This window comes from Lissotriton helveticus, chromosome 3_2 (assembly GCF_964261635.1).
Source record: "Lissotriton helveticus chromosome 3_2, aLisHel1.1, whole genome shotgun sequence".
Taxonomy (NCBI): domain Eukaryota; kingdom Metazoa; phylum Chordata; class Amphibia; order Caudata; family Salamandridae; genus Lissotriton; species Lissotriton helveticus.
The window spans coordinates 214,347,456-214,368,102 of NC_136062.1; the positions used below are offsets into that span (position 1 = coordinate 214,347,456).

The 20,647-nt window shown below is 45.4% G+C and overlaps 1 protein-coding gene across 2 annotated transcripts in view; it reads right to left on the bottom strand.

Annotated features, from left to right (window-relative positions):
* The window catches only part of CYP11A1 (cytochrome P450 family 11 subfamily A member 1), a 290,559-nt gene that overhangs the window by 10,689 nt on the left and 259,223 nt on the right, over positions 1-20,647 (bottom strand). For both annotated transcript variants that reach the window (XM_078685069.1, XM_078685068.1), the window contains exon 7: positions 12,262-12,340. In XM_078685069.1, coding sequence (XP_078541195.1) covers positions 12,262-12,340 — 79 coding nt within the window. The remainder of the gene's footprint in view (positions 1-12,261; positions 12,341-20,647) is intronic.

A 20,647-nucleotide genomic window follows, 5' to 3' on the forward strand; every position in this document is an offset into this window, starting at 1 on the left:
TCTTGACTCCAACCAACCCTCTCAGTACATCTTCCATGACCCTTTGAAAGACTGATATGGCAGATATTAACCCGAAAGGGAGTCGTGTGAATTTAAAAGTTCCAAAAGGAGTTATGAAAGTTGTTAAATCCATGGACTCCTTATCAATCTTAACCTGGTGACATGCAGTGCGCAAAGAATAGAAACTAAAGACGTTGTAAAATTTCTGGTTAATATCTTTTGTAGAGAAGGTCTTCCTGAGTCACTGTTAACTGATAACGGTGTTCAACTCGTGTCAAAGAAATTGAAGCTTTCTTAAGCGAAAAAGGCATCGTACATAAGCGTTGCTCTCTCTACCATCCAGAAAAAATTGAACGGTAGAGAGATTCAACCGTGTGCTTAAAGAAACTATACAACTAGCTAACGAACACAATGGTGACTGGAAGTTTTAATTGTTGATGAGCTGTGCGCATCAGCGCATGTGATTTGATAATTGAATTACTCCGTTGTTCGGCTGTGCATGTCAGCGCACGAAGAAAGTCAAAGGTATATTATTGTCAAATAGCTGTGCGCATCAGCGCACGGGAGCTTGGCAAATAGGTGTATTGTTCAGCTGTGCGTATCAGCGTACGGATTGATTAAATTGGTTCAAAGTGCTTGGCATTCAGCTGTGTGCATCAGCGCACGGCGAAAGAATGACGGAGAACAGGAGACAATTGAAAGTGTCAGCACAGCACAGTAACCAGGCAACAAGCTTCCACCAATCACAGAGAGGATCATGTAGTTTCTCAGAACGACGTGTGACGTATCAAGGCATATGATGTGCATCAGAACAATGTGGAAATGGAGTCGCATGCAGCTTCCAAAGGTGAGGCTTGTGCGCTAGTTTTGAAAAATGCGAGACAAAGCAGTTGTTAAGGCTGGGACTCGAGCGCTGACCACAACAGAAGTAATGAAAAGCTTGAGCGTTGTTTACACTCAAAGATTGAAGTCCATGAAGCACTTAACCAATAAAGTTGCAAGAATCGCTTTAAGTCAAAACTTCAGCGCAGCCATTGTAAATGCTTAAGAAGATCTTTAAAAAATGGCTCGGTTTATTCCGTCAAAGTCCCAACGAATGAAAGGGACCGTAGAGATGTGGTGAAGTAAAAGAGGCTAATATTAAATATATAAGAACAGTACCTTAAACTGCAGCTTGATTGAAGCAAGTTCGTGGTAGGACGCTTTTAAGCAGAAGACGATTATACCAATTCAGGGTTCTTTTGAAATGGATGACGAAGAAAGTTGAGTGTTGATTGCAGAAAGTTGAATGTTGGTAGCAGGTATCCCACGATCGTCGCCATTGTGAAAAAGTACTTCTGATGCAGGAGATTGGTTGAATAATCTTCTTTATTAAGAGACAGGTAATACAGCGTCCTACCCATATGAAATCCAGCAGCAACCCCCATGATGCTAGGCAACTAGCCTACATTCCCTAAACATTCTAGATTGCTCTAATGAATTTAATTCCAAATGACAACAACACAGTCTCACTTAAATTATACATTACTAAGCATTACTACAGCATGTAATAACGCTTGAGTATTTCACTGGTTAGACTGGTTGAGTTACGTATAATTATCATGCGGTTTTACAATATCTTGCAGGCATTAAGGACCTTATTACGACTTTGGAGGTTCGACCGCCAGACCACCGAGCGGCATACACCACAAGACTGCAACGCCAGTGGACTTAAAACCGCATAATCCCCTTGTACTCGAGTTGTGAGGGAATCTTTCCTACAGGAGCTTTTGCTTCATAAACTAGTTAAAACATTTATAAAGCGCACTATCACCATACGCCTGGCGCTGAGGGCATCTACTCGGACAAAAGAACTGCAGATACTAAGCAACAAAATTAAATGTGAGGTTACTTGGCAAAGTTTTGATGGCTTTTCTGAAGGGCAATAAGTCAAGAAGATCTGAGGAAGGTAGGTGACCATAAAATATTACCACCCTGTCTTATCATCTGGAACTTAGTAATGCAGATAGAAAAGATTCCAGGTCACGGTACTGCACCGTAAGAGTAATGTATATTCAAGCATTTCGAAGTACGACCGGCAGCTTCAGCCAGGAACCTTCAACTGTCCACAATCTATGCAAGTCAAGTAAGCTTTATTCGGCTTTTGAATTTAAAACCATAAAAGCAGCAGAGAAAAGATACAAACATACAAAGAACTAGTCCAGCAAATCAAAACATAGTTAAAAGAAAAACAGACTGTTTAGGACAAGCTAAAACAGTTTGACGAATCAACTATTCAAGATCCTAATCCAAAATACACAGAATCCTCCTTTATCATCAGGTATGATAGTAATTTGGTACACCGGGGCCAGGATAAAAGTCATGCAGATCCCAGATACGGATGGAGCCATCTCCAACTTTGTGTTGGGTGGAACGTAAAAAGGGGGCAATGTTTCTGTCTTTAAACTTAATTAAAATCAGATCTCCTGGAACATTTTTGGGCAGAGAACCAAGCCACCCCACCCTCCTGACGCTCAATATCCCGCCGTCTAAGACAGATGGTAAATGTCTGTGGTTTTTAAGCCAGAAAATGGCTTTATTCATTAGGTCCTGCTGTAGTTCACGTTTACCCGGGGTGAGTTCAGGGACCTCAGAAAGCACGGTAACGTATGGCGCGGCTTCCGGGGGTAGGTCCATTTGATGCCTTCTTCCCAGGAGTCTGTGAGGGGTATGTTTTAGTTTAAGAGGAGCGTTGCGACCACTTAGAGTGGGTGGTATAGGACGGGGGTCACAAGTGGGAAGTATGCTGGAAGCATTGTTCATAGGGCTTTCATGGATGTTAGTAAGGGTAGAGCATGTGGATATCATGGTGTTGGCATTTGGTGGGAGGGACCTTATTACAGTGTTTTCGATCCTGGTCAGCCTCTCCCCCAGATCATTAATTTTTACGACCAGTGGTGATAGAGCACTGTTTAACATTCGTTCAATTTGGGCCAGCAGGGTCAAATGAAGGGGGGATACGGGGTCATTTGATCGAGTCTCCGCTTTATCCGAGGTTAGTGAGACAGGGTTTGGGGCGGATAAATGGGGGCTGCAGAAAGTTGGTTCGGGGGATGCGGGAGGTGTGAAATTTACTTGTTCATTGTCTCTGACCACTATAGGGGGAGTTAATAAATCCTGGGCATAGTTTGTACCGCATATGGCATTCAATTCTTCCCAGATTGACATCGTGGTCGGGAGACAGGATACCGAGGGCAACAATGTACAGATCAAAGCAATAGAGGGGGAAAGGTTAGCATCTGACTGTACCTCCTCCTGTAGTAAAACCAAGTGAAGTGGCCCGTCCCGTCCTCCTCTGGCCTCCGAGGGCCACAGAGGGCCCGCCCTTTGCCCGGGCTTCGCTCGGCGTCCCGCTCGCGTCCCGTGAAGCGAAGCAGAGCGCTGTTTGTAGGCGCCTCCTGGCGCTTGCGGTGCGTGGGCAATCAGCGCCGCCGCTAAGGCAGCCGGGATTTGCAGTCCCGGGGCGGCGGCGCTGTCTCAAGACTGTGGTGACTCCTGGCGGTGGCGGCAGCGGAAAGGGACTCCCCTCGTCCCCCCAGCACAGGTAAGTGATGCCCCCCTGCTCCGCCAAGCAGAGCGCTGTTTGTAGGCGCCTCCTGGCGCTTGCGGTGCGTGGCCAATCAGCGCCGCCGCTAAGGCAGCCGGGATTTGCAGTCCCGGGGCGGCGGCGCTGTCTCAAGACGGTGGTGACTCCTGGCGGTGGCGGCAGCGGAAAGGGACTCCCCTCGTCCCCCCAGCACAGGTAAGTGATGCCCCCCTGCTCCGCCAAGCAGAGCGCTGTTTGTAGGCGCCTCCTGGCGCTTGCGGTGCGTGGCCAATCAGCGCCGCCGCTAAGGCAGCCGGGATTTGCAGTCCCGGGGCGGCGGCGCTGTCTCAAGACTGTGGTGACTCCTGGCGGTGGCGGCAGCGGAAAGGGACTCCCCTCGTCCCCCCAGCACAGGTAAGTGATGCCCCCCTGCTCCGCCAAGCAGAGCGCTGTTTGTAGGCGCCTCCTGGCGCTTGCGGTGCGTGGCCAATCAGCGCCGCCGCTAAGGCAGCCGGGATTTGCAGTCCCGGGGCGGCGGCGCTGTCTCAAGACTGTGGTGACTCCTGGCGGTGGCGGCAGCGGAAAGGGACTCCCCTCGTCCCCCCAGCACAGGTAAGTGATGCCCCCCTGCTCCGCCAAGCAGAGCGCTGTTTGTAGGCGCCTCCTGGCGCTTGCGGTGCGTGGCCAATCAGCGCCGCCGCTAAGGCAGCCGGGATTTGCAGTCCCGGGGCGGCGGCGCTGTCTCAAGACTGTGGTGACTCCTGGCGGTGGCGGCAGCGGAAAGGGACTCCCCTCGTCCCCCCAGCACAGGTAAGTGATGCCCCCCTGCTCCGCCAAGCAGAGCGCTGTTTGTAGGCGCCTCCTGGCGCTTGCGGTGCGTGGCCAATCAGCGCCGCCGCTAAGGCAGCCGGGATTTGCAGTCCCGGGGCGGCGGCGCTGTCTCAAGACTGTGGTGACTCCTGGCGGTGGCGGCAGCGGAAAGGGACTCCCCTCGTCCCCCCAGCACAGGTAAGTGATGCCCCCCTGCTCCGCCAAGCAGAGCGCTGTTTGTAGGCGCCTCCTGGCGCTTGCGGTGCGTGGCCAATCAGCGCCGCCGCTAAGGCAGCCGGGATTTGCAGTCCCGGGGCGGCGGCGCTGTCTCAAGACTGTGGTGACTCCTGGCGGTGGCGGCAGCGGAAAGGGACTCCCCTCGTCCCCCCAGCACAGGTAAGTGATGCCCCACAATCAAATAATGGATCCCACAACATGGTAACATTCTGATTCTGATAGAACCCAACACATCTTCCCCTATGCAACACTTTATAAATGAACAGAATGTAATTTCTCCACTAGAACTAAGTTTAAATATATACAATAAAACTCATCAAAACGACAACCTCTATAAAATATAGAAATGTGCACAAGAATACAAAAAAACACACCCAAAAAAGCAAGAGTAAACCCATAAGTTAAGACACCCTACCCAAAAATATATTGGTTAAATACCTCTAGCATAACGTTTTCATAGCAGATACCACTAATATTAAAAATATACGTGCAACCTTGATGGAATACCAGTATTCCTGCACTATTTCCTAAGATAAATACTAGGAAGTACATCAGCTTTCCACTCCACAGTTGCTGGGTGTTAGAAATTGGATCTCTGTTTGGCTAAGGCTTGCACCAAAGCCAGGCAGAGACCACCACTCTAGTCAGGGCAAGGGAGTTACACTCTGAAGATAACCCCTGCTCACCGCCTTGGTAGCGTAGCAAGAGCAGAAAGGCTTATCCTGGAGGCAATGTGTAAAGTGTTTGCGCAACACACACACACACAGCAGTAACACACTAGGCACACCACAAAAGGAACGCCACACAAGGTTATATATAAAAATAGCCTTTGTATCATCATAAACACACTAGATCATAATCACAATGTAAACGGTGCCATGGGCACCAGGCAGTATTTACAGGGGACTATTTACACACGACAGGGCCAATGGGGCCACTGTCAAAACCATCACAAAGTACCAATTGTAAATGTAGCACAAATAGTAAATGTAGAGCACAACCAGTAACTACTGCTTGAATACTGAATTGAGACCTAGATCCTGTAACATAAAAAAATATAAGGTGCTCAAATCATGTCAGGCATGTATCACCTTAGCATGGACCACATGAATCACCTTAGCATAGACCACCTTAGGCATAAAACAACATTATGCGCCAGCCTCATAACCATAAATCACATGAGGTAATACGCGTCACCACCATAAACACATTGGGCAATAATCAGCATAAACACAGTGTGCACCAATCGGGGGCACCACACACTGAAACTGACCCTAGGCCAACTGGCCTTTCACAGGGGCTCAAATGCCCTATGTCCCACAAAGTCAGGGCTGGCTGCAAAAGCAGCAAAAGCAAACATGCGCAACGTGTTGGCAGCAGGGCAGGAGTGTCTCTTACCTCTATCTCGTTTCCTTAGGAATAAAAATGCCCCCAAGACGTTGCAGCTGCCTGCGCTCTCGCAGGTCAGCTGGGAAGGACAAAATGGCACTGGCACTACACGTGCCTAATCAACCCAGGGCCCCTGCGGGGACTCCTCTGGGAACGCGGGGAATGAAACAAACACAAATGCTGCCCGCTATCAGGTGTGGCAGCTGGAAAGAATAGCAACACACACTGACACCGGGGGCGGGCACCGACAATATGCCCAGACACTCCCCCCAACCACTATGCAGCTTAGCCTCACTCACTGGGCTCTTGTCTGACTGTTTGTCTTCCTCTGGTGCCACTTTTGGTCCCGGAAGGCTTCATGGAGCTCCCCTTCAATGGGGCTCCTCTGGACGGCGGCCAGGGCTCTCACAGCTCACGAGAGCCACAGCGCAGACTTGTTGGTTTGTTCCTCCTGCACCGGGACGTCCTGGGAGGCGGGGTAGGCTCCTGTCCTCCCTTTCCTCACCGGCCGGCAACTTCCTCTTCCTGCTACCGTCGTGATGCCCCGCCTTCAGTCAGGCCTCACTGTGCCTCACTTCTGGGCAGCGGTGGTGATTCCCGACGGCTCTTACTCTCGGCGGCAGCATTGCGGGTGGGCACCCGCTTCTTTAAAAAATGCATAAAATCAGGGTGGGCACCGCTCTCATCAAATAATATTGATGCGGCTGTGATTGTGGGATGGGCTCCCGCTAAGAGCACATAAACAGCGAGGTGGGCACCCCCTCGCCAAAACCAGCAGCAACCGGCTGCCGCAACGCAGGGAGGGCACCCTCTAGGTAAAAATAAACCAAGAAGGTGGCAATAACACGGGGTAGGCACCTGCAGATATAATCCCTTCCAATGCCGCAATGTGGGGTGGGCACCCGCTAAAAAAGCAGCAAGAGTGGGGGGGGGGAATCTCTATGTCAGGATTCCCTCGAAAATGATCGCAGCTCATTGCTGCAGGTAGCAACAGGAAGTGCTTCTTCTCAGCTGGCAAAGAGCTAAGCGCTTTGTTCGAATAAATACAAAAGTGTTCCCAGGGTGCTGGAGGCAAAAGTCCAGGGGAGTCCTTTAGGATGAAGGGGGCAAAGGCTGGGCCCAGGCAGGCCAAATCCCAGGGACTTCCAGCAGGGAGGGAGTCCCTTGTGGTGGTTCCTCCTGGAGCCCGGCAGCAGCAGGCCCCCCTCAAGTCAGGAGAAAAACACAACATTTTCATGGGCTCACAGCCCCTTCTTTTATAGGACATTTTCCTTTGTGACACAGCACAGGGCTTAGGAAACCAGATGCAACTGGTTTTGGAGCACTCTGTTTACCAGGCTCCTCTTCCCTATTGTTAGGTGGGGGCTCAGTGATCAGACACACCACAGGGGGTGGAGCCAGCATTGTGGAGGGAAGGCACAGCCCTATTCAGGTCCCAGGTGCAACTCCTCCCTCCCATCTAGATGCAGATCTCTCTATTTACCACTGGGCTGACTCATGCTCCCTCTTGGAGCCACCTACACCTCTCAGCTCCTGTCAATCACAAGCCAGACATGCAATTCACATCAGGCAGGCAGACACATAGCACACAGAAATGACAACTTCTCAAAGTGGCATTTCTCCACCAGTCACCATAAATTTGCGCACACCATTGCGCAGCATTTATTCTCGCGAGTTCATACATACAAAACTCACCCCTGCACTCCTCTCATACCAGGAATTACCATGGACACACATATCCCCCATGCATTCCTATGGGAGGGAAGGCCAATCTCACCACATGCCCTCAGAGCGCGCGTACAATTTACACTGGGCCACAGTGCTAAAGTGCGCAGAGGCCAAAAACTACCAATATCAGGTCATACAAAAAGGCAAAAAGTTTAGGGGTGAACCTGCCAAAAGGGCCAAGTCCAATACTGGTTTAGGTTCTTCTTACACAAGCAATAACTTGTTCTTGTTCCAACATTTACCACCTCCCAATTGTACAGAGTATTTATTAACACACATGACTCTTCCTGGACCAATTAATCCCTAAAACTTAAACCATGCATTCTCTGAAACAGGAACTGAAACAACAGGACTCTGCACTGTGAATTGAGTTTTACCACTTGCAAAATATGCCTTACATGCTGCTCTATGTCTCTATCCACTCCTGGCCACCAAACCAACTATCTTATTCTTCTTTTCATGTCTCTTATGCCCTTTGTATGCAAATTCTACTATTCTTAAAAATAAAGGAACAACCAACAAGTCTGACCTACGCAATAGACATCCCACAACTGACAATTCAGATAAAAAATTTCTAAAAACATCAACAAACTAATTGTCCAATTTGCTTCTGGTCCAGTCCTAACTGACACATTGCATAACTTCTGTTATGGTATCATCTTGACTTACAGCCACCAACCATTCAGACTCTGAATTGGTGTTGTTTGTTATGCTAGTCAATGCACTAACCACTATGTCTTCTTCCTCCAACATACCTTGTCCATACTCCGTCAATTGAATCCATAGGTAATCTTGACAAACAGTCTCCCATAACATTCTTAATACCAGACATTTACTCTATTTTGTAGCAAAATTCTTGCATCCTATATTGCCATTTGGCTATTCTAGGGGTCACTTTAGCAGCACGCTTTGTGGTAAACATGTCAATTAGAGGTTTGTTATTTACCCTGACAACGCACTCAATACGCCATAAATATTGTTGGAAACTGTTCATACCACATTAGCAGGCTAAAATTCACGTTTCATCACCGAGTAGCATGCCTCCGCGCCTCTAAGGCTAAAACTGGCAAATGCTACTACTACTTCTCTCCCATTCCATTTTGTAGTAACACTGCACCCAAGCCATATTTACTGGCATCAGTGATGACTATCCTAGGATCTTTTGTATTGAAAGATTTGAGGGAATGGAATTAGCTAGTTCTCTGTTCACATCCTCAAACTCCTGCAATTGTTCCATACATATTTTTTATTTGTTTTTAACCACTGACACATGGCATATGTTCTTTCAGTACAAAGGGAAATGAAATGGGCATAAAATGTCATTATGTCATACATTATCTCAATTGATCCTTTTCTTAGGTAGCAGATGCTTCGACAAATTGCCTTGACTAAATTCTGTGTTCTGCTGATAAATTATGGCCCAAATAGTTAACTTCAGTTCCACCAGATTTACACTTGTCTATGCTAAGCGTGACTCCCTTCTGTTCCAGAATGCTCAGTACCAGCACACACTTTCTGTCATGATTGGCTTTATCATAGCGCATCGTTTTGAAAGCATAAAACACATTTGAATAAGACGTCCATGAGCTGTTGAAAAACATCTGATGCAGAGGCCAGTCTAAATGGAATTCTTTTAAAACTGAAAGCTCCGTCTGGAATAGCAAACAAAGTTAGATGACGCAGTTCTTCATACACAATGATTTGGCGGTATGCGGAGGCCATATCAAGGTTGCAAAACCACTTTGATTGATCCCTGAATAAGTGATAACATTTCCACTATTCCTAAGGTTGGCACAAGTTCTCAAACCTCCATTGGGCTTCCTTGATAAAACTACTGGAGACAACCATTCTGAACTGCAAGAAAACAAAAATCACTTTTCTCTATGTCCTATATTTAGGATACAAACTAGGTAAACAAACAAGGGTAAAAGAGCATGGCGCAACATCATTAAAAAATTACAATACTTGTTGTTTGGAATTTTCAATTTTGGCAGAGCATACATACTAGATTTTTCACAATGCATAAAACCCTTATATGATTTCATTTGCCCTGAAGTGCGTTTTGCATCCACTGAAAAAATACTGACTGCAGTACAAATGGCTGTCATTAAGGAATGACCATTGGTTCAAGGAAAATGCATAATTGTCATTGCTCTAGTCCCGGCCTTAAAGGCTATTGAAAAGGTCAGCATATCTAAAGTGAAAGCCTAACATCCTGGATGGATACAATGGGCCACTTCCCTGATGGGGTTTGACGTAGACTGTTTTTAACCCTATGTACAAACTCAAGAATTTTTCCAATATGAACACGAATACCTCTTGTACTGTAAAATGTTGTCTCTTAAACAGTATAAACACATCATATATACTGATGGTTCAGCCCAGGCTGCTATAGGCACTAAACACCAAAACTCTGCGACATGCACCCATGCATTTCTGATTTCCTCTTCCAAGTTCCTTGTAGGAGATGCATGTTTTAGGCTGGCTCACTTGGGTGGGAAATATTTCTATGTGCTAGTGTGGGACAGCATCTAAAATGAATACATTTTATGTTTTTAATTAACATGAATGGGTGTCACACAATGTATATGCACTGTATGGAATATAATATTGTTGTTAAAGTTAGCATCAGTAGGCCACAAATCTAATTCACTGGACCTCAGCCTGGCTGCAATGCAAACGTGGCTTTTAAATGTTTCACTGTGCATTGCACACATGATTTCATTCATACAGTTTTTTCCCTTTACGCCATAGAATAGTCTAAATGTACCCTATAGTGTTTTGCTGGTTAATTGTTCTGTAACAATTTATGAGTTTACGGAGAAAACGTTCCTGTCCTTTGGAGGAATATACATATAATGCTTCAGTATACAAGGTTTATGACTTTCTAGTAAAAATACACCCTGTTCATATTTTCAAGCAGGTATTGTTTAGTAATGCAATGTCATTTTCACTTTTATGTAGGTAATTTGCTCTACTTGTTTATGATGATTGGCTTGTATTGTTGCAATTTTGGGGTACAGGATTTGGTGGCACTTCACGCCATGTGTAGAGCTTGAATCTCTACTGCTAAAATGCTATAAGAAACATTATTATTGGGTTCTATGCTAATGCATTTTCCCATACTTACAGAGACCGACTCCATGATAGACTCTGATTTTATCTTATACTTACAATAATTTTAAAAGTGGTTAACCTAAGGCTATCCTCTCATAGATGTGAATTGCCTTACTTCCCATTTGCTTTTTTGCTTTCTACAGTGATTTTTATTCTTCAACTAAGCCTTCAGGTTTGGTACTTAAAATCTTGTCAACAGAGGATTTTCCAGTGTAGATTTACTTAGTGGGTTTCCCTGTGTGTCTTTATCTCTTGTTATTTGAGACTCACACATATACCTAATCTATCCAATCACTGCTTTGTAATGGCACATGCAATCTATGGAGGATATGAACACTTTTATTGCATGTTAAAAATCTATAGGTTTGCATAATATATTTCTGATTCCTGCACTGTCCTATTCTCTCTCAATGCCAAGACAGCAATTCAGTGGACACAGTGCTTTATAAATACAGTAAATCATTAATTCATTCTTTCTTACTTTCCTTGGAAGCATGATGTAAACAGGCCCTCTGCTCGCTCCATATCATGGAAAGTCCTCAGTGCACACCCATGATTATCCCATGTACTGATGTGGGAGACGGAGTCAAAACACTACAGCTTACTCAAGGCAAGGGTCCACACTCCCTGATCCATGAAGAAGACCTTTCTCCACCCCAGTATCCTATCTCCCATACAATATTTTGCAAAAGGAAATTGCACTCCTGCAGCTGGCTGGTTCCTCCAACGAACATTGATTGGTGTGGTAAAGAGCAGCAGTAACAGCACATGGAGCATAGCCGTAAGGATGGAAGCAAGCTACCAAATTACCAGTGCATCAACCACAACCTGGAATCCGAGGCTTGGGACAGAATATCCATTTTGTGGGCTTAGGTAAGTTACTGAGCCAGGCGGCCTAAGCCACTTTTAGTGCCTGAGTGCCAGAGGGGCACTGAGCAGGGCACGGGCTGAACAGCTGCTGAGCTCCCTCCCACCACCATAGTTTCCCCTAGCGGGCCATCATATTTTTTTTTAAAAATATAGCAAATACATAATTACCCAAAGTTTCAAAATATTACACAAAAGCCACCAAACTTTGCAAGTTAGCACACTCCTAAGAATCACAAAACTGGCAAAGATTAAATAAATTAATCAATGCTGCAAAGCAATATCTTTGCAACTTCAGTTCATAAACCTCTAGTGGCTAGAACATATTAAACATATATAAAATGCCCCCCATTGTTTAATAAAAGTGTTCATACAAACCAGATTATTATGAGGATAGTTTTTAATAATTTTCTTATTTGCCTTATTATATTGCTGCATAAATTATCTGTGTTCTCTGCCCTTCGCCACACTAAGAAACCGTCATCTCTGGATGCTTTTGTTAGGAGGTACAGTGCAAAGACACATCAGAAGTAAGCTTATTCCCTTACCCCAGCTGGGATGAAGTAGTTCTGGATGACAGAGTCCTGCTGGATGTACCGTTGTAAGGTCACGGCCACTGGATGCACCCTGTGGTAAAGGAGACACACATGAGTTTTAAGCAAAGTGTTGAAGTCAGTGCTAAACGTAGAGCTTACGAGACAGCAGATCTCATACTGAGCCTCGATATGGTTGTGTACATGTTATATCTCCTGCTTGTCTCTGCTTCCACAGAATGAGGAAGGTATGTGTGGGTGGTCAGTAATGGGAGCAACATGCCTTTTTCAGGGAGGAATACCAATTGTTAGTAGCACATCAAAATACACATATCTCAATACTTTCAGTATCAACTAAGAGAAGAATGTGTCAATGAGAAGATTAGTAATCATTCCAGGCTTAACCTAGTGGTGGACGGGAAACTCTGCTCCACCAGTGAAATTCTGCCCACCCCGCGATCCACTTGAATCACGGAGTTCGGCAAAAACTCCGCCAACCGCTGCATGGCGAAGTTTACCGCTCACCCCTACTTTGTATGTATTAGTCATCCAATTGTGCATCCTGCCGACTCTCTTTTTATATTGAGTCTCAGCTTTCCATAATTTGATCGGCTCTGCAGAGCACACAGTTCGTTCATCCAATGGCCTTGTGACAAGGCGTGGCTAGGTAGACAATCCCCTGGTTCAATGTTGTGCGCCTATGACAGTCTGTGGCAAGTATGCAAAATAAAAGCTACCTCTTCCACTGATAGTGAAGGAGGGCGAGATTGTATTAAAATTGTCAAAGGCATAGCAAAAAGAAAACTTTTACTGAAGGCGTGCTTATGCACAGTTGACAGTTGTTCGGTGCTGTCCAATGTAGGCGCAGAAAAGGGGCGTGACATGCCACAGCAGTCTGGTGGACCTAAGGGAAGGGTTTGTTCAGATGATTGAATTGCTGACAGGCCGTGCAAGAGATCTGAGGCAGCAGAGTTACTTGTAATGGGAAGGCTGTAGTCTGGTGGTAGCTGCTAAGCAACAGGGAGCTTGCCCCAGGGAGCGCTGCAATGATCCACGCCCTCTCCATCAGGACTGGTGGAGACAGCAGCCATTTCTGGGGATGGCTGTGGGACAGCCTGGCTAGTCTGTGTTAGCTGCTGCATGACCATCCAGAGCTGCAGGTGCGGTGCGGAGGGCACAGCATGGAGTAGAGACCACCGAAGAGGATGAGGAGGAAGAGCATTGGAAGCTGCCGAGCAGATGGTGAATCCATGTGATAAAGCAGGGGCTGTGTGCACCATCCAAGAATGGTTCATCCAGGACTTGGGCTTTGAGCGGACTCTTCTGTGGCATTACCGTGAGCGGTGGTACTGTGCCAATATATTGGGTTTTGCATTATACTACAGAGCATTTCACATCACTGTCAGAGCTAGGAACGTTCATTAAAAACAGATTGGACCTTTTAATAATGTAATATTCTTGTCATGATTAAGGGTGCCAAAGAACACAACATCACTACTGGGGTTAGTGACATTTTTGTCACATCTGCATATGCTAATGCAAAATGTTAGTGCAAGGAGTAGGCGTCATTTCAATTACTGGGGGCCATAAATTGCCACATGCTTTATATACAGATAGGTGCTCGTAGAAAGAGACTCGGTTTTATTTCTGATTGTCTTCGAAGTGGCACTTTTCTGTGTATCCAAGTCTGAAATATGCCATTCCATGAGAGCCTGCCACTGCTACCGGAGTGTGAGAAACTGCTAATGATGTGCACTCACAGTCTCATTCACCGCAGTGCACTGCAAATTCTTTATTAGTGCAATGGACTGGAATCCAGCCACTCGCAGAACTCTGCAGAATCTCATGGGGTTTATAGGTAGCTCTGTGGAATTTTGCGTAGTAAAACTCCACAAGTTCCACCCACCCATAGCCTAAACAGAGAATTGAAGGGCAGTGTAAGATAAACTTCTCCATCACCAGTAATGGATAAACTTGCAAATGGCTGTACTACCGAATATTGGGCCCCAGCATATGATGATACAAGAATATGGAGGAAAGAATTTCGAAAGCTAAGAGTATATAGAAAAGTATAGATTTACTATCCCTAACTCCACATCTATGTAATCTGAATATATATCTGCTCTTCCACAGATGAAATGGAAAATTATATTTGTATAGCGCGTAACTACCCGGAGGCCTCGCAGCGCTTTTGAATGATTACTGTGGTGAGCTACAGGGTGAGTTAACACGCTTTTGCGAACAGATGGGTTTTCAAAGCCTTTCTGAATGCCATCAGGTTATTGTTCTCTCTAAGAGTTGGAGGGAGAGAATTCCAAAGCCTTGCGGCTGTATGGGAAAAGGAACGGCCGCCCCATCTGGCTTTGTTGGTTTTAGTTGTGGTTGCTAGATGCAGTGAACTAGAGCGAAGGGCTCTGGACGGGGCATAGGGCACAACTAAGGGGAACAGGATGGCAGGGCCTGTTCGGTGAAAGGATTTGTGCACGATGCACATGGCCTTAAACTGTGCTCTGGCAGCCACTGGGAGCCAATGAAGTTCTTTTAGGGCTTTCCTGGCTGACTGCCAGCGGGGGATGTTGAACAGTAGTCGAGCGGCACAGTTTTGCGTGACTTGGAGCCTGTTAGTCACTGCTGCCGGGGCTCCTAGGTATAAAGCATTTCCATAATCCAGGCGGGAGCGTATCAGGGCCTGGACCATGATTCTCCTTGCCTGGAATGGAAGCAGAGGGAGCACTTTGCGGAGCATTTTCATTAGCCCGACACACGTGGAGGCTGTTTTGGTGGCATGGACCAAAAAGTCTAGCGCTTTATCGTGCCAGATTCCAAGGCTCTTTATCTGAGGTTTGGGGGGGGAGGAGCGCCGAAACATGTGGGCCAGATGGAAGCCAGAGTGGTCGGTGGAGAGTTGCCCAGTAACATAATCTCCGTCTTCTCCCCATTAAGTTTGAGACAGGAGGATTGCATCCACTCAGCAACAGCCTCTAGACAGGGACCCAAGGTGTTGGACGACCCCTCAGGATGGTTCAAAGAGACCACCAGTTGGGTATTGTCCGCGTAGGTGACGATACGCACACCGAAGGGATGGACTATCTCTGCTAGAGGTCGCATGTAGGCATTAAAGAGTGTGGGGCTCAGGGAGGAGCCCTGAGGGACCCCACAGCTGAGTGGTTGCTTAGGGGAGACTACCTCGCCCTCAAACACCTGGAAGAATCGCTCATCCAGGAAGGAGGTCAGCCATTCCAGGGCCGCGCCCGACACGCCCATGCCTTTCAGACAGTGTAATAGTGTGGCATGGTTTACCGTGTTGAACGCGGCACTGAGGTCGAGTAGTATGATGGCTGCCTTTCCTCCCTGGTCCAGCACAGCTCTAGCTTCTTCCGTCACTGCTAAGAGGGCGGTTTCGGTTCCGTGCTGGGGACGAAACCCCGTCTGAGAGGCACATAGCAGATTATTAGACTCTAAATAATCTACTAGGATGTTATTGACGTGCCTCTCAAGCAGTTTGCTCATCCAGGGAAGCAGGGAGATTGGGCGAAAGTTGGCCAAGTTGTTCTGGTCCAGGGTAGGATTTTTCAGTAGGGCTTTGACCATCGCACACTTCCATGGAGCTGGGACGGAACTAGAGGTGATGGAGGCATTAAGGACATCCAGGATGACTGTTGTATGGTTTGCTAATAACTTTGGCCCCGTTTGACCAGTCTTCACATAGTTTCCCAAAAAAGTTTAATCCGCCTCAGCTACTTTCTAGAAAGTTTCAGAGTGCTCTGTCCAGTGGGGATCCAGAAAAAAGTGGGGTCTTAAAATGCAAAATCCCAGTGCATTTTGCCTACACTTCTTTAAGTCGGACTACAGCAAAAACTATGAACAGAATTACACCACATTCGGCAGGAAGCTAGATCTTGGTCCGCAGATTGTGCTTTTTTTGATCTGGTGTAAATCTGTACAGTAGATTTTGAGATATTAAGGGGCAAAGAAATTTATATTTGGACGGTTAAGCTCGCAAGAGTCTTGTGAGCATACCACCAGAGTACAAAGTAAAACATGGGGCCCTGTGATTGGGCGAGAGGCTCATTTTTCGAGTGTGCCTGCTAAGAATATTGGTCATGACACATGATCAGGGGATATCCTTATATATAGGGTAACCAACAAGAGTGCTTGTTAACCCTTCTTCTTTTTGCTCTTACTATGTACTCACTGACAGTGAGTATACGGCAACAAGATGGTATGCAGGAAATGTCATTTGTGGAAGATTAACTTAAAATTCATCTATTTGCAATTATCATACTGAAAACATTATGAGGCTCTGAAACATCAATACTGCAGGATTTGAGGGTCATTGGCCGCTATGGCACTTGTTCCAGGTTCAAGGTCAACTCCCTTTTGATGAACCAAGGAAAAAATAAGATATCACTGCATTTAAATAACTATTAAACATCACATTCTTTACCAGACAGATTATCCCTGGCTATTTCATACTCTCACCCAGACCCTTCTGCTAACAATTATAAGGTTTTACTATCCGAGGGACCAATTCAGACCCAAAATGTTCATATCAGCAAATAGTGAGCCCATCCTGCCAGGGAGACTTGTTAGGTTGGAGTTTTTATGGTTTTGATAACTAATCTGGTCTAGTTCGCATGTGAAGAGCCTCTTGGCTAACTCTTGTCCAAACAGCCAAATTGGCTGCATGTGTGAAAGCGTTCATCGCTCCCTATTTCACCTGTTGTTCTGCATATAGTGCTAACCAGTATGACGCAAAAGCCTTTTTGCGTATCATACTCACAGTTCAAGGAAGTGACATCTTTCTCTTTTACGGTAGTAACCCTTTTAAGAACTTGCTGGTAAAGAGTATCTGAGCAAGGAGTGATTGTGTTTGATTTGCATTCTCATAAAACCTCTGTTTTAAGCATAGTAGGGATTTTTCAGATTTTTCTGTAGCCTTGAGGTTGAGCTGCCTTTTTAGCTTGGTAACTTATAGTAAGAATTTTATTGAGCATGATACTCTTTGTTCCAGTTCAGCCAGACAGAGATCATCTTCTAAATATTCCCTTAGGGCTTAATGTTCTCTCAATCAATCACAGTCATTTGTAAAGCGTGTGACTACCTCAACAGAGGCGTCCCAGAGCTCAAAGCAAGACGTAAGAACAAGATCCGCCATTACTATCTAAACTTAATTGAAGAGCCAGGTTTTAAAATCTTTCCTAAAACAGTCTTTGAACTCGGCCATGCGAGGATGGATGGGCAGGGTGTTCCAGAGCTTGGCCGTCGGTACCGAGAAAGACATGCCGCTTCGATGAACATTGGCAAACCCCGGGATGCGCAGGAGTTTCAGGTCGGTAGATCTCAATGCTCTCTCCAGGTGGTACTGGCTAAGCCTATTCCTAAGGTATTGTGGTCCTTTTCCTCCAATGGCTTTGAATGCCTATGTCCGGGATTTGAACTCAACCCTCCTAGCAACTGGAAGCCAATGAAGCTGCTTCAAATGAGGGGAGATGTGATGACGAAAGGGGACCCATCGATGCAGCCTGGCCGCATTCTGTATCATTTGGAGTCTACGAGTCAAGAAAGCAGAAAGACCCAGATATAAGCTGTTAGCGTAATCCAAATCTGATGTCACCAATGCATGGATTACGATCTTTCAGGTTTCTTCTGGAAGAAAAGGCAATAACGTCATGACGGATCTTAACTTCAGGAAGCAGAACGATGAAACTTGCCAATTTGGAATGTGAAGGAGAGGTCAGAGTCAAACATAATCCCTACATTTTTAGCTGAAATAATCAGTGTTGGTGGAGTATGCAATTCAGAGGGCCACCAGAGGCTAGATGGAGGGGGAGCCATCTGACTGAAAAAGAGCACCCCAGTTTTGTCTGCATTCAGTTTCAAAACAATGTTGTCCATCCATTTGGAAATATAACTGAAGAGCTGCTTCTGAATGTTCTCTAAACGAAAACACAAGTGTGTGTCATCTGCATATGAAACAGCCTTTACTCCCCAAGTCTCAATAAGGGTGGCCCAAGAGGGCAAATAAATGTTGAAAAGCATTGGACTGAGAGCAGAGCCCTGTGGCACCCCACAAACCAAAGGTATCCCCAAAGCCACAAACTAACCCCTAACAACAGCCGTTAAGGCATGCCTTGGTGTGCCCAGGACTACTTCTCCATTATCATTTTCTTGTAAATCCTGGTTAATGGTGTCTCATACTAATTGGCTAATCAATTTATCACAAATAATCGTTTTATCAAATTACCATCTAGTACAAATTATTAGAAGGACTAGCCAATGTCAAGTATAACAAACACAAAGGATAATCAATAAAGGTTCTAGACCTCTGATTTCACCGAATTCTTCCTGAGGAACATTGCCAGTCTTCAGGCAACCACCCCACTACATCAAGAACAGCCCCTTTTAAGAAGGAATCTGCCAACAGAGATTAATATGTAGACCTCGCAAAAGATGCATCACCAAAATCCCAAATTTAAAAGACTACCAAGATGGCTGGCCCAGAAATAAGGTGAGGCTAGTCAGACTCTATGCATGTTCAGGACATGCATTCCCTTGCAGACTAACAGAGTTCTAGTTCTCAAGCTTTCTTTGCCTTAGCTGAGGCTGACGGCGTTGTCCTAAAAAAGAGAATTTATAAAGCAACGATTAAAACTATCTTTGATGAAAATAGAAATCAAGTAGTAGATTTATTTACGGATTTGTACCGTGCTAGGATCACCTCCCGAAGGAGTATCTCCGCGCCTTTGAAAACCGTTCAGCTTGTGGCAGTAGGTACACAGGTATCACTAGTTGGAGATCAAATGGCTGATATTGGAGCGGTTTTTCTCTCACACTCTAAGAAAATATATTCATCCTTATCTGCGACTTCTTTTACCTCAATAAATGACTGTCTTAATCCTATAGAACTACCCAAACTCAACGACTGTGATGGAGATGTTTTACAGATCAACAAAGACCCCAATGCCAGATGGATTATTGTAAGCTGGAAGATGGGCAACCAGATCTTCCAGATAGTTGGCTTTTACTGTCCAAATTCTGATGATAGAACTGCTCTGGAGGGTGTTAAAGACACTCTTTCCCAACTCCCAGGCTACGTTATCATAGGGGGGATTTTAATCTAATACAGAACTTGCAGCTCGATTCCTGACGAAAGAACAAGGCTCAAAACAAACCTAGAGTAGCAAGAAGTGATGCAACCCTAATACAGGAATTCGCTCTATAAGATCCCTGGTGAATCCAGCAACCCCAGGCACGCGGATATACTTGTTTTTACAAAAAGATACAACTCTCTCTCGAGAATTGATTTTTTCTTAATTTCACATTACTGGGAACGGGGCAAGACTTATATCCTTGCAAACCCATTTTTGGATCATTCGGTTCCGGTGATAGAAATGTAGATTAATCCGGTTAAACATGAGCATCCTCGCTGGACTTGGATAAGACCCTTTTAACAGAGGAAGAATGGGTCATAAACATGCTGATAAAAATCAAGGACTTTTTAGAAATAAACAAGGCGTCCGTTCCTTTTATCTCTGTTTGGGAAGCTTGCAAAGCTTATAATTGGGGGGTAGACAATATCACACAAGGCCAACATATCACAAATAAAAAGGACTATAGCTTTGGTGCTACTTAGATCACGCAGTCCAGAGACACATAATCTACTATTCCCCAAGTATGAAAAAGCTCAATGCGATTTTAAAGCCTTATATGTTTCTACTAACATTGTGAACAAAATATATGCTTTCCGAAACTTTATGAGAAAAGCGAATACGCTGGTAAGCTCCTGGCGTGGTCTTAAAAAAAGAGAACTAATAAAGCAACGATTAAAACTATCTTTGATGAAAATAGAAATCAAGTAGTAGATCAAATGGCTGATATTGGAGCGTGTTTTCTCTCACACTATAAGAAAATATATTCATCCTTATCTGCGACCACTTCTTCCTCCATAAATGACTTTCTTAACCCTTTAGAACTACCCAAACTCAACTACTCTCAGCAAGCTTATATAGTGGCCCCAATTGAACAAGTTCAGGAGGTCATCAAGGGGTCCCCTATTGGGAAAGCATGTGGTTGTGAAGGCTTTCCCGCCGAATTTTATTAGGTTTTTCTGCCCCAACTAAATGAAATTGTTTTCAAGCTATTTAACACGCGATATTAGTCATGTCCCCATATCTTTCTCTGAGGCAGTTAGAAGTTTCATCAAAAAAGGAAACCGCCCGACAATCCTGCGCCGCAAGCTCTACATAAGATCCAAAACTCTACCGGTTGTAGACTGGATATGCAAACATGGAGAGCTTATAACATCTGGGAGCATAACGCCATAAGGGGTGCCAAGTTTAAAAGTATGGCTTTTTTTCCAAATGGCAACTTTATTACACCCCATCTTAGAGTAGGGGCC